General features: G+C 45.3%; 1 protein-coding gene across 1 annotated transcript in view; it reads left to right on the forward strand.

Annotated features, from left to right (window-relative positions):
• The first annotated feature begins 440 nt into the window (after nt 1-440).
• PARG (poly(ADP-ribose) glycohydrolase) overlaps nt 441-13,186 on the forward strand; it is a 66,821-nt gene continuing 54,075 nt past the window's right edge. The window contains exons 1-6 of the mRNA XM_083364187.1: nt 441-777; nt 2,746-2,812; nt 4,542-5,513; nt 7,210-7,375; nt 8,979-9,101; nt 12,512-12,595. Of these exons, the coding sequence (XP_083220313.1) occupies nt 570-777; nt 2,746-2,812; nt 4,542-5,513; nt 7,210-7,375; nt 8,979-9,101; nt 12,512-12,595 (1,620 nt within the window). The 5' untranslated portion in view covers nt 441-569. The remainder of the gene's footprint in view (nt 778-2,745; nt 2,813-4,541; nt 5,514-7,209; nt 7,376-8,978; nt 9,102-12,511; nt 12,596-13,186) is intronic.

The following is a 13,186-nucleotide window of genomic DNA, read 5'->3' on the forward strand; positions in this document are numbered from 1 at the left end:
GAGCGCGTGACATCATCCGATCGCGACGCCTCCTTCCTTCGCTTTCTTCTCTTCTTTTTCCCTCAGCGCCTCGTTGCTTTTTGCGCCGCCCCTTCCGGCGCCGCCACCGGAAGCTGCCCTGGCCGCCGCCAGGACGACCTCTAAAAAAAACCAGCCCTGGGAAAGCCGCGGCGCGCCAGCCCGGGGACGGGGGGAGCGCGTGACGTCATCCGATCGCGACTCCTCCTTCCTTCGCTTTCCTCTTTCTTCTTTTTCCCTCAGCGCCTCGTTGCTCTCGGCGCCGCCCCTTCCGGCGCCGCCACCGGAAGCTGCTCTGGCCGCCGCCAGGACGACCTCTAAAAGAACCAGCCCTGGGAAAGCCGCCGCGCGCCAGTCCGGGGAGGGAGCGCGTGACGTCATCCGATCGCGACGCCTCTTCCTCCTCCTCCTCCGCGTCTTTTTGCGACGCTCGCTTTCCGGCTCGGCGGGGCAACGAGGAAGAAGAAGGAGGAAGAGGAGGAGGAGGAAGAGGGGAGGATGCGGCCGGGCTTCCCCGTCCCCCGGGGGTGACCTGGGTCGCCCCCCCCAGCATGAGCGCGGGGCCCGAGTGTGAACCCCCCGGGAAAAGGGCTCGCCTGGGCCCCTTCTTTCCGGCCAGCAGTTCCGGGGGGAAGGCGGCGCCCTCCTCGCCCTCCTCCTCCTCCTCCGAGAAGGTGGTCCCGCAGCCCCCGCCGCCTCCCCGCCGCCGGGAGGAAGGGCCCGGACCCGGCAGCCCCGCAGCCACCGTGGGGAACAAAGGCGAGCGCCCCGGGGATGGAGCAGTGAGGGGAGGGATGGGTCACCACCAGGAGATCCCTGTCCTGCTTGCTTATATCTACTTCCTGCTTATCTCCTTCTACCCTAGGCCGGCATGTTCCCCTCGCCTGCGGTCTTTACTGGGATTTGCAAATGTCTTTTTTATTATTATTACTGTTAGTATTATTCTGCTGGAGAGCTGCAGTTGCCTCCTGTGGAGTTCTGGGTGCCACATTTATTCATCACCATCACCATTATTATTTTTATTATTATTATTAGATTACCATAGATGAGGGGTAGGCAACCTCGGCTCTTTTATGACTCATGGACTTCAACTCCCAGAATTCCTGAGTCAGCATAGCTGACTCAGGAATTCTGGGAGTTGAAGTCCATGAGTCATAAAAGAGCCGAGGTTGCCTACCCCTGCCATAGACTATACCATCACCATAGCATAGACTCCACCATAGACCGGCATGTTTTCCTCGCCTGCAGTCTTTACTGGGATTTGCAAATGTCTTTTTTCTTTTTATTCTGTTGGAGAGCTGCAATTCCCTCCGGTGGAGTTCTGGGTGTTACATTTATTCATTATTATTATTATTATAATTATTCTTGGATTTCACAGACTAGAGACTAACTATAGACTCCACCATAGACCGGCATGTTCCCCTTGCCTGCGGTCTTTACTGGGATTTGCAAATGTCTTTTTATTATTATTACTGTTAGTATTAGTATTATTCTGCTGGAGAGCTGCAGTTCCCTCCTGTGGAGTTCTGGGTGCCACATTTATTCATCACCATCATCATTATTATTTACTATTAATAATATTAATATTATTATTGGATTACCATAGACTATACCATCACCATAACATAGACTCCACCATAGACCAGCATGTTTTCCTCGCCTGCAGTCTTTATTGGGATTTGCAAATGTCTTTTTTCTTTTTATTCTGCTGGAGAGCTGCAGTTCCCTCCCGTGGAGTTCTGGGTGCTACATTTATTCACTATTATTATTATTATTATTATTATTATTATTATTATTATTATTATTATTATTATTATTGGATTTCACAGACTACAGACTAACTATAGACTCCACCGTAGACCAGCATGTTCCCCTCGCCTGCAGTCTTTACTGGGATTTGCAAATGTCTTTTTTATTATTATTACTGTTAGTATTATTCTGCTGGAGAGCTGCAGTTCCCTCAGGTGGAGTTCTGGGTGCCACATTTATTCATCATCATCATTATTTTTATTATTATTATTAGATTACCATAGACTATACCATCACCATAGCATAGACTCCACCATAGACCAGCATGTTCCCCTCGCCTGCAATTTTTACTGGGATTTGCAAATGTCTTTTTTCTTTTCTCTTTATTCTGCTGGAGAGCTGCATTTCCCTTCTGTGGAGTTCTGTTGTTGTTGTTATTATATTTCACATTGTGGAGCCACCTACTAAAAGAGACTTTTCAGGCTGTATTTAACTGCAGGTGGTCCTCGACTTATTAATTGACTTGTTAACTGACTGTTCAAAGTCACAAGTGATTCGTGGCTGCTTTTTACGTGTATGACCCTTTGCAGCCCCCCCTGTGGTCATGTGATCGCAATTCGGACGCTCAGCAACTTGTTCATATTTAGAAGAGTTGCAGTGTCTTAAGGTCATGTGACCTTCTGACAAGCAAAGTCTATGGGGGGGGGGTAGCCAGGTTCACATAACAACCGTGTTACTAACTTCACAACTGCAGCGAGTCGCTTAACAAGTGTGGCAAGAAATGTCCCAATTCGAGAACTACCTGCAGCTTCTTGGTCAGAAAAGTGACACTTAACTTTGGTAAATAACACGTGCTTGGATATGCAGCTGATTTTGAAGGCTTTGGTACGCTTCCCCAAACTTCCTTATAAATTAATACATAATTTATAGATTTATATATTTCTGCTTCCGGTAAAACTACTGTATATTTCCTTCCAGTTTACAAACAAAAGAGGATTACCTCCTGGATGGAGAGCAAAGGATCCAGAACTGTAGACTCTGAAAGGTAAAACAGAACAAGGTTCAACTCATTTTATTTCTGCCGCAGCCTATAGGAACAGCTCTACCGCTAGATTATTCCGCCAGAACGCTAATATCCCACTATAAACAGGGGTATCAAACTCGCAACGTCATGTGTCGCGACTTTTTTCCCCCCCCATTGCCGGCAATGGGGTGGGCCCGGTTTCGCCATGACGCATCCAGCCCGCGGGCCGGCAGTTTTAACACCCCTGCACTAGAACGTTAGCTTTCGCTGTTAAGCCTTTTAGTGAAGTATACTTTTTTTATTAACAAGGATGTCAACAAAAAGAATTAAGCAGTGTAGGAGGTGACACACATAATGATGCTGATATCAGACCCAGATTCTCGTTTGGAGTCTTTTGTAAAGGAAGGGTGTTTAATCACACTCCGCTTGGCACGATCGCTTCGTTTATCCTTGTCATTTTTTTTAAATTATAAGTTACTCATTGCCAGTATTTTGGGGAATTTTTTTAATGAGAAAACGCTATACCTTTTGCATGTTGTTTGTGTTGCGTCTCGTGGAGCTTTTCAGTTTTTAGAACTATATATATATATATTTTAAAAATGTCGGGAAGGAATCTCATCCTTTGCTATGCTCATGAGATTAGAAAAAAAGAATACAGGTAGTCAGCAACTCACAGCCACAACTGAGCCCCAAATTTCCTTTGCCAAGCAAGACCGTTGTTAAGTCACTTTTGCCCTGTCTTGCCATGGCTGTTAAAGGGATCGCTGCAGTGGTTAAGTTAGTAACACGGTCATTAAACAAATCATAAGTCAAGGTCTTTCTGTAGTATAGCAAAGCATAGAAACACCTTAGCAATACACGATCCTTTGAGCTAAGGATGGGAATCGGGTCAGCAACGTGTCTAGAAAATTTAGAATGAAAATGAGGCTCAGAGGAAGCTTTTTACAAGCTGCTCAATATTTTATTTATTTATTTATTTATTTAATTAGTTTTATATACCGCCCTACTCCCGAAGGACTCAGGGCGCTTTACAGGGCAAAGTTAAAAGACAAAATAAGAGTTAAAATAGAATTAAAATAAGATTAAATAACAATTAGTAGCCCAAAGTTTAAAAAATTTAAAAGTTTAAAAAATTAAAACCCCTCAGTCAAGGCCAGATAAATCAAATAACCAGGTTTTTAGGTCCCGGCAAAACGAACAAAGGTCGGGGGCAGTCCGGAGTTCCACAGGCAGATCGTTCCACAGGGCAGGTGCGCCCACAGAGAACGCCCTTCCCCTGGGGATCATACGCCGGCACTCACTGACTGGCGGTACCCTAAGGAGGCCCTCCCAGTGGGAGCGTACAGGACGATGGGAAGTTGACGCTGGCAGCAGGTGTTCCCTCAGATATCCCAGACCCAAGCCATTTAGGGCTTTATAGGTCATCACCAGCACCTTGAATCTCACCCGGAGGGCAACTGGAAGCCAATGCAGCTCGTGGAGGAGAGGTGTTACATGGGAGTATCGGGAGACTCCCATCACAACTCGCGCGGCCACATTCTGCACCAGCTGAAGCCTCCGAGTGGTCCTCAAGGGCAGCCCCATGTAGAGAGCATTGCAGCAGTCTAACCGGGAGCTCACGAGCGCATTTTAATTCAGAGACGGGCAGCTCTGTGCCCTCCAGTTGTTGGGATACTGGCCAGCGGCACGGAATTGTGTGGAATGGCTCTCTTGTTTAAATGTACCGCACTTTGTGTGTTCCTTTCTGCAGACAAAGCAAAAGAAGCAACATGGAAGCAGAGTCCAAAATGGCCTTTGTTAAAAAAGAACGTGTTTTCGACCACGATGCCGAGGGCCTCTTCCAGCAGGGGTGCTCAAATTTATCCGCCGAAATGAGCAGCAAGCAAGGGGATTTTCCTCCAGCTGTGGGCACCTGTAGGGATAAGCTTTCCGAAGCCGAGGCTCTGAAACCAAGACGGGCAAGCGAGCCGTTGAAAAACGTGAGCCTTCACCAGACGTACAAAACTGGAGCTCAGCCTTACCGAGCTGGTCATGAAATCTGGGAAAACTCGGCCGCCCGGAAGTTTCCTACAGGCAGCCCCGCCAAGGTGCCCAGTTTAAAACAGGCTTCCAAAGACTGGGATCCTGCAAGGGAAGCAGCTCCGCAGAGCCCGCCGCTGTTGGAAAACTGCAGCCCTGAGGATCCCGTGGGTGACAACGCTGAGCCGGACGAGGCAGACTTGATCCCGGAGAGCCCGCTTTCCGACGGAGGCGGTCCGGCGACTTCGTCCGATCTTTCTGGCTTTCATGACAGAAATCAGGGATGTCTAGGGGAATCGCCCTCATTTGAGAAGGAAAGCGAGCCTGAATCGCCCATGGATGTGGATAACTCCAGAAACAGTTGCCAGATGTCGGAGGCTGATGAAGAAATCAGCCCTCTTCCTGAGGACCAGGGCAATATTGATGTGTCGGAAGGGCCGGACAATTCTGCCCACTTCCGGAGGGCAGAGACTGACCTGGATTCCAGAAAGAGACAGTTTTTCCCCCCAAAAAGCGAAGGGGACCGATTTAGCCTCAACCCCGAAGCCGTGGATAATCCCGCGAAAGATGCTGAAATGCTCGCAGAAGGGTCAGGATCTTCGCCTCACCTGGCGTCGGAGGCCAGAGGTGCCAAGCACGGGGGAAGGAAGGACTCGAAAATTACTGCCCATTTCCCACGGGTCCATAGAGGGGATGAAAAAAGGTATTGGTGGGTTTCACACACACACACAGACACGCACACACACAAGGCTCTTAATTTGGGTTTGCAAGGAGCTGCAAATAGGGACGTGGTGGCTCAGTGGGTTAGGATGCTGAGCTTGTCGATCAAAAGGTCGGCAGTTTGGCGGGTCGAATCCTGAGTGCCGTGTAACAGAGTGAGCGCCTGTTATGTGTCCCAGCTTCTGCCAACCTAGCAGTTCGAAAGCACGTAAAAATGCAAGTAGAAAAATAGGGACCACTCCGGTGGGAAGGTAACAGCGTTCCGTGCGCCTTTGGCGTCAAGTCATGCCGGCCACATGACCACGGAGACGTCTTCGGACAAGCGCTGGCTCTTCGGCTTTGAAACGGAGATGAGCACCGGCCCCTAGAGTCGGAAACGACTAGCACACATGTGCGGGGGAACCTTTACCTTTTTAAAGACAACTCAAAGTAAACTCAGAGCAAAATGGAAAATAGATAAAGGTACGTCAGGGGGGCAAAATCACAGGGTGACATACGAGAGGACAAGAGGTTTCGGGGATGGTGCAAAACACCCTTGAGTTTTGAAAAGGCTCTTTTCATTGTTCCATTATTCCATTTCGTTGATCCAAATTTGGGATAGAAGATATTTTCTGGATTCCTCCCCCCTCCCCCAAACCTAGGACAAAACAAGCGATTTAGTTTTACTGTGATGCTAATAATGATTTTCTGGGGGAAACCCCCCCCCCAATCAGCTGATCCACAATTCTCACGAAATAATACCAGAAGTTGCAACTGGAAAGTGGGCCTTTCATATCATCATCATAAAGGAAGAATCATTTGTACTTTTTTGAATTGGATTGTTTTTCAGGGTGAGCTTCACTAGTGCCAGAAATGTTGCTGTTTGGCTATTGAATAATTTGGCTAGTTCTTTTGACGTGTTAGCTGAGAGTGCTGAATTTTATTTATTTTATTTTTATTTTAATCCCATTTATATCCCGCCCTTCTCCGAAGACTCAGGGCGGCTTACAATCTAAGAAGCACAAATCAATGTGCTTAGCAATAGCCTTCATTCTATGTATATGCCTGCTTATTAGGGCTGTCACCCCCCCCCCCCCAGCGGCATTATTACAAAGTCAGCTTAATTGCCCCCAACAATCTGGGTCCTCATTTTGCCTACCTCGGAAGGATGGAAGGCTGAGTCAACCTTGAGCCTGGTGGGACTCGAACCTGCACTAATGGCAGGCAGCTGGTGAATACAGGTTGTTTTGGCCTGCGGCTACAATTGCGCCCCAAAATTCCTGTTGCTAAACAAGACAGCCGTTACGTGACACTTGCCCCATTTTACGACCTTTCTTAAGTTAGTAGCATGGTTGTTAAGTGAACCCAGCCGACTTGTGTTTGTCAGAAACTCACAAAAGGTGACCGCGTCAGCCCGGGACGCTGCCACCGTGATAAATTTGAGCCCATTGCCAAGCGGATGAATTTTGACTACCGGATGCCCCGGTAGTCAAAAGAGTGAAAAACAGTCATTAACCAATTCCCCCCCCCCCAGTGCTGCTGTTGATTCAAACAGCCACTCTGCAAATTGTTGTAAGTTGCGCAGTTCCTGTATTTTATCCTGGTTAGTTTTAATTTTCAGTATGGTCCTTTTTTTAAAAAAATTGCTGATCGTTTCTCTTTACCCGATGAAAGTTTTATCTTAAATCTTTCAATGACAGGAGTGAACACCGCCCAGGAAGGAAGCATTGTAAGTACACCCCTCCCTCGCTCCCGTCGAACAGGAAGTGGTTTGGGACCCCAATTGAAGAGATGCGAAGAATGCCGGTCTGTGGGCTCCATCTTCCTCATTTGAGACCCTCCGCCAAGCATACGGTTACAATCAGAGTACGACATTTCCTTTACTAGCGAATCTTAATTCTTCCCGGGAGAGACACTCTCCCTTTTCCATCTTGACCTTTTGTAGGTTGAGGAAGCATTTAAAGAGTGCTACATCCTGACACTCCCCCAAACTTTGGACCTCGGACAGAGAGGAAATGGGGAGCGAAGGGTATGTTTCCTATAAACGCGGGTTAAAAGAAAGCGTTGAGGCGGTTTCATCGGCGCTTCTTGATTTCCAAAACTCTCGTTTGTTCCCGCACTTCGCCATTTGTCTACCCAAGAGTTCCCACCTTTAGGAAGCCGCTGAGGTGGGGGGGGAGGTAGGAAATCTTTCGTTTCCTATCAGTTGCACTCATCACAAGCAGGTGGGGGTTTTTTTGAGACGCAGTGTCTGAATTGATGGTCAATTCTTAATATTTCTAAGCCAATAGGACACGTTCTTTTTTCTGTGTTGCAGCAACTTGCTACAACTTCATTGAGAGAGAGAGAGAAATCAAATAATATCTATCTGACGTAAAATGAGTATAGGTTGCGTGGTTTGAAGTAAAATGTTAAGATATAATTACAGATACTCTTTCAGTCCCTGTATGTATGTATGTGTGTATGTGTACACACACACACACACACACACACACACATATTTGAAATCAGTAAAAATAAAAAAGGGCTTGCTCTGATGATGTCAACAGCTAGTTGACGAAAGCTCAGCAATAAAGAAGGCTTTTTTCTTATATCCCAGAGTTCATCGTTTTTATTTTTACTGATTTCAAATGTCTGCACCTGGGATTCCAGTTTTTAAATTTATCGTGTGTGTGTGTGTATGTGTATATACTATACACACACACACACATATATGTGTATGTATATATATATATATATATATATATATATATATATATATATATATATATATATATATATATATATATATATATATATATGTAGATCTAGAGTCTCGGGTTTCTTCCCGCGTTCCTTTCATCTTCAGAAAGTTGTGGCGACGTTTCGACGAAATCCCATCCGTCATATATATATATGTATATGTATATATATCAAAAAAATAAAGGGAACACTTAAACAACACAATGTACTGTATTTAATAGTAGGATGTCTTATTTTCTGTTCCCTTTATTTATACACACACACACACACACATTTTCAGGGTTAAAATCTGTGAAAATATGAATGCTATCTAGAACACCAAGTAACACAATGCACAGCTAAATACCCGATTTCAGGGGTTGGTAACCTTGGCTTTTTGATGACTCGTGGACTTCAACTCCCAGAATTCCTGAGCCAGCCATGCTGAGGGGAAAGGGAGAGGTTTCCAAGCTGAGCCATGCCGGCTCAGGAATTCTGGGAGTTGAAGTCCACGAGTCATCAAAGAGCCAAGGTTGCCTGCCCCTGCCCTATTTGTACAAAAAGTAACAAGATTTTTTTTGGGGGGGGGAACAGAATGGTTGCCTAAGTCAGAGTGGGCCTCTGTATATCAATATCTCTCAACCTGAACATTTTGTGATTGTAAAAGTCTTGGAAGTGTTGCAGATTTTGATCTTAAGCTTAAATGTGATTTGCTTCTTTTTTTCCCGGCATATCTTCTCTGTGTTAGGTAGATCTTCTGAAGGAAGGAGAAGTGCCTAAGCCCTTCCCGACCCATTATAAGGATTTGTGGGACAACAAACATGTGAAAATGCCTTGCTCGGAACAGAATTTGTATCCTGTAGAAGATGAGGTGAGGCTACGTAGCTACTTAAGGAACAGGATCTTCTGTGTTTCTTAGCTATGCTCTCAGCGCCTTTGATGATCGTTGTGTTACTCGGTGGCCAATTGTTTCCGATGTGCACGATACGTTGTTGTTGTTAGCTGCGAAGTTGTGTCCGACCCGTCACGACCCTATGGACAACGTTCCTCCAGGCCTTCCTGTCCTCCACCATCTTCTGGAGTCCATTTAAGCTCACGCCTACTGCTTCAGTGACTCCATCCAGCCACCTCATTCTCTGTCGTCCCCTTCTTCTCTTGCCCTCAACCTTTCCCAGCATTAGGCTCTTCTCCAGTGAGTCCTTCCTTCTCATTAGGTGGCCAAAGTATTTCGGTTTCCACTTCAGGATCTGGCCTTCTAAAGAGCAGTCGGTTGATCTCCTCTAGGACTGACCGGTTTGATCGTCCTGCAGTCCAAGGAACTCGGAGGAGTCTTCTCCAGTACCATAGTTCAAAGGCCTCAATTCTTTGGCACTCAGCCTTTCTTATGGTCCAACTTTCATAGCCGCACATTGCAATTGGGAAGACCATAGCCTTGACTATACGCACTTTTGTCAGCAGGGTGATGTCTCTGCTTTTTAGTCTGCTGTCTAGATTTGCCATAATGCATTGTAATCATATATTGTAGAAATCTAATCCATGGCAGCCAGCCCTTTTGCGGTTTATAATTAGTAAAGCTTTTGTAATCATGACAATAACATTTCCATAAGCAAGCCTTATACTTTCACGGTGCACAAATCTGCGGTTCCCAGTTATTCCATAGTTACAAGCAAAAAATTAACGACGTTTTACAAAGTCGGCAAAATTCAGTATTAGAAAGCGACAATAATTTTATTGGGTGAGTGGGACTACCTCAGTGCCTTGATACTCATCGTTAGCTGGTATGATGAGTAGCAAACAGTTTTGCCCATAAAGAATAATGTAGTGAGTCGCAGGGCAACCGACACCGACAGGTTCTAGGTTATGCATCGGATATCAAACAAACGACGAGTACCAGGGCAAAACGTTTGCATCAAAATGAGTTGAGTACCAAATTCAATCAGTTTCAAAGCAGCTGAGTGCCAAGGTAACACTCTATAATACAGTCGAACAAAAAGGCACTATCCTTGACAAGGAAATGGGGGAAGCATGTATATCAATCACCCCGTGTGTCCCATTTGTGCGAATATTCAATTATAACAAGATGCGATTTCAGAGGAGAAATAGGTTGGGTGACAGTGCTGGATTTTCCAGCAGTTTTTACATTATGCAAGCTGGATGTTGTAACAGCCGTTTCGAGAAATTAGCGTTGGATTAAATTTATAGGATAACCTCTCCTGCCGTATTACTCAATATCTTATCAAAAGCCATCCAAAGATGGCTATGGTTCTATTACTACAAGTCGGCTGAAGATGTCAAGATCGAACTGTACAGTTCTTGAAAAGCCCCATTTTGTTTGGTGCCGCCAAATTACTTAGGAAGTCTGAGTAGTTAACACCGCTTTGTGCTGATTATATTTACAGGTCGTTCTTGACTTCACGACCAGAGTCGAGCCCAAAATTTCTGTTGCTAAGCAAGACATTTGTTTTAAGTGAATTTTATGACCTTTTTTTGGCACAGTGGTTAAGCGAATCACCACAGTTGTCAAGTTAGTCACCCGGTTGTTAAGTAAATCTGGCTTACCCCCGTTGACTTTGCTTGTCAGAATTTCGCGAAAGGGGATCCCGGAACACGGCAACCGTCACAAATATGAGTCAGTGGCCAGTGGTCTGAATTTTGGATCACCTGGCCACGGGGATGCTGCAGTGGTCTTAAGCGTGAAAAGCTGTTGTAAGTCGAGGACTGCCTGTCTTTGGACTGTGTTGTAGAGTCCGGACGGTTGATACAAAACTTTGTAAGCCAAAAAGTGATTTGAGAACCTGTTTGCCTCAGGGATCGCCTTCTGCGCTCAAGCTGATCACATTGGTGCGTGGATTCTGCCTACCCTAAGACCAGTTTGACTGATGAGCAAAAAAAAAGAAAAAAAGAAATCAAAGCTTTCTTATTTTTTTTTCCCCTTTCCTTTTTCAAAAGAATTGAGGGCCGTGTGACTTAAAAATTATTTTCCCCACCCTGGATCTGTCGGCACGTTTGCATGACTTGTGCTTGCATTATGTTCTCTCTTATTGTGATCTGAAAATCAGTTTGGGAATCGTTGGGATGAAGCTGGTATTGGATTTTTCAGGAGGGAGTACACATTCATAATTGTAAGGGTTTTTGTTTGCATCTCTTAGCTCTGAAGAATATCGGGCATGCAGGAAATAGGTGTCCTGTAAACCCTTTTTTAGTCTGTGATGGGTGGCAGTGAACTCACATTTCCACTGTGTTTCCACGAAAGTAAAATCCAGCCCAATAGTAACCCTTAGGTTGATTTTTGGGAGGTGGGCCTAATATATAAGCCCTTCCCCCAAACTAACCCCAAAACTGAGGCACACCCCTTAAAATCAAGCTAGGGCAGGGGTAGGAGGGGCGAAGCTGCCCCCACGCGCCCTGCACCCTCTTACCAGTAGGACCACCACAGCCTGATACCTCCTTGACGTCTTCTGCGGCCGCTTGCCGCCACTTGTGGCCAGAGGCCACGAGGCACATTGCGTCGTTGCCGCTGCTCGCAGCAGGATGCCGCATGGTGCTTCGGGCCCTTTCCGCTCTTCACGCAGTGCTTCGGGCCGCTTCTGCTCACGGCAGGAGGCCACGTGGCGCTTTAGGCCGTTGCCGCTGCAGAAAGCGGAGTCGGCCCAAAGAGCCACGTGGCCTGCCGGGAGCAGCAGAAGTGGCCTGAAGTAAGACACCCCCTGAAAATAAGACCTGGTGCCTCTTTTGGAGGCAAAAAAAAAATAAATTTATTTATTTAGTTAGTTTTCTATACCGCCCTATTCCCGAAGGACTCAGGGCGGTTTACAGGGCAGCATATAAAAGACAATATAAAAAGATAATATAAAATTAAAATGAATTAAATGAATTAAAGCCCAACAATTGAAACAATATTAAAAAGCTAAAACCCCTTCAGTCCAGGCCTGATAGATCGAAAAGCCAGGTTTTCAGGTCCCGGCAAAATGAACGCAGATATATAAGACCGGATCTTATTTTGGGGAAACACGGTAGTGGAAAAGGTGAAGCTAAATTACATTACTGGTGCAGTCCCACTGACTAGTTGGGGGGAAAAAAAGGCTGATTACTGTGTACGACACTCTTAAAACCTAAGTAAATGCTTCATAGTTCCTTTCCTAATAGCAGCACAGTTGTAAATTCGGTCGATGCTTTACAAATTACAGGCACGCACAGTTTTCGTTTGTTCTCACTGGAGAGTAAATCTTAAGACGTTGAATGGTTTTAATATGATATATAAAATATTTGTTCTTTATAAAGAATGGTGACAGGACTGCTGGGAGCCGATGGGAATTAATACAGACTTCACTCCTCAAGAAATTCACCTGTTCCCGAGATTTGAAGGTAAAGACTTTTCAGTTACAAGACGGTAACCAGCCAAAGAATTACAGATAGTCCTCAATTTACCAACCAAAATTTGGACCAGAATTTTCATTGCTAGGGAATGGAATTTGTGGCTGATTTTACAGGGGTTTTTTTGGGGGGGGGCATGGCTGTTAAGAAAATCACTGCAGTTAAGGGAATTGGTCGTTAAGCGAATTTGCTGCCCCTTTTTGCTTGTCAGAAGCTTGTGGGGTTTTTTGTATAAATTATTTAAGGTTTTATAGGGTTAGGAATAAGGTGGGATTGGGGTTGGGATTTGGGTTAGGGTTAGGATTAGGGTTTTCCCAAATAACATTCTCAATATTTAGCAAGCAGCATAATGTCTGGGTTCATGTGTTTAACAAACAATAATAGATAATAGTTAATTGTCATAAACGACATGTTAATTAATCTCTCAATAGCCTTCTTGCTAATATATAATCAAAGTTACAGATCACGTTCCTTTCTCTCTAACTTGTTTTTCTAGCCATTGATAGAAATTATCCCATGTTCTAAAGTATACGGAGTCTTCTTTCACTTTTATCTTTAAACTCAATCTAGCTATTTCTGCAC

The sequence above is a fragment of the Vipera ursinii genome (assembly GCF_947247035.1).
Source record: "Vipera ursinii genome assembly, chromosome: 5".
NCBI classification, from domain to species: domain Eukaryota; kingdom Metazoa; phylum Chordata; class Lepidosauria; order Squamata; family Viperidae; genus Vipera; species Vipera ursinii.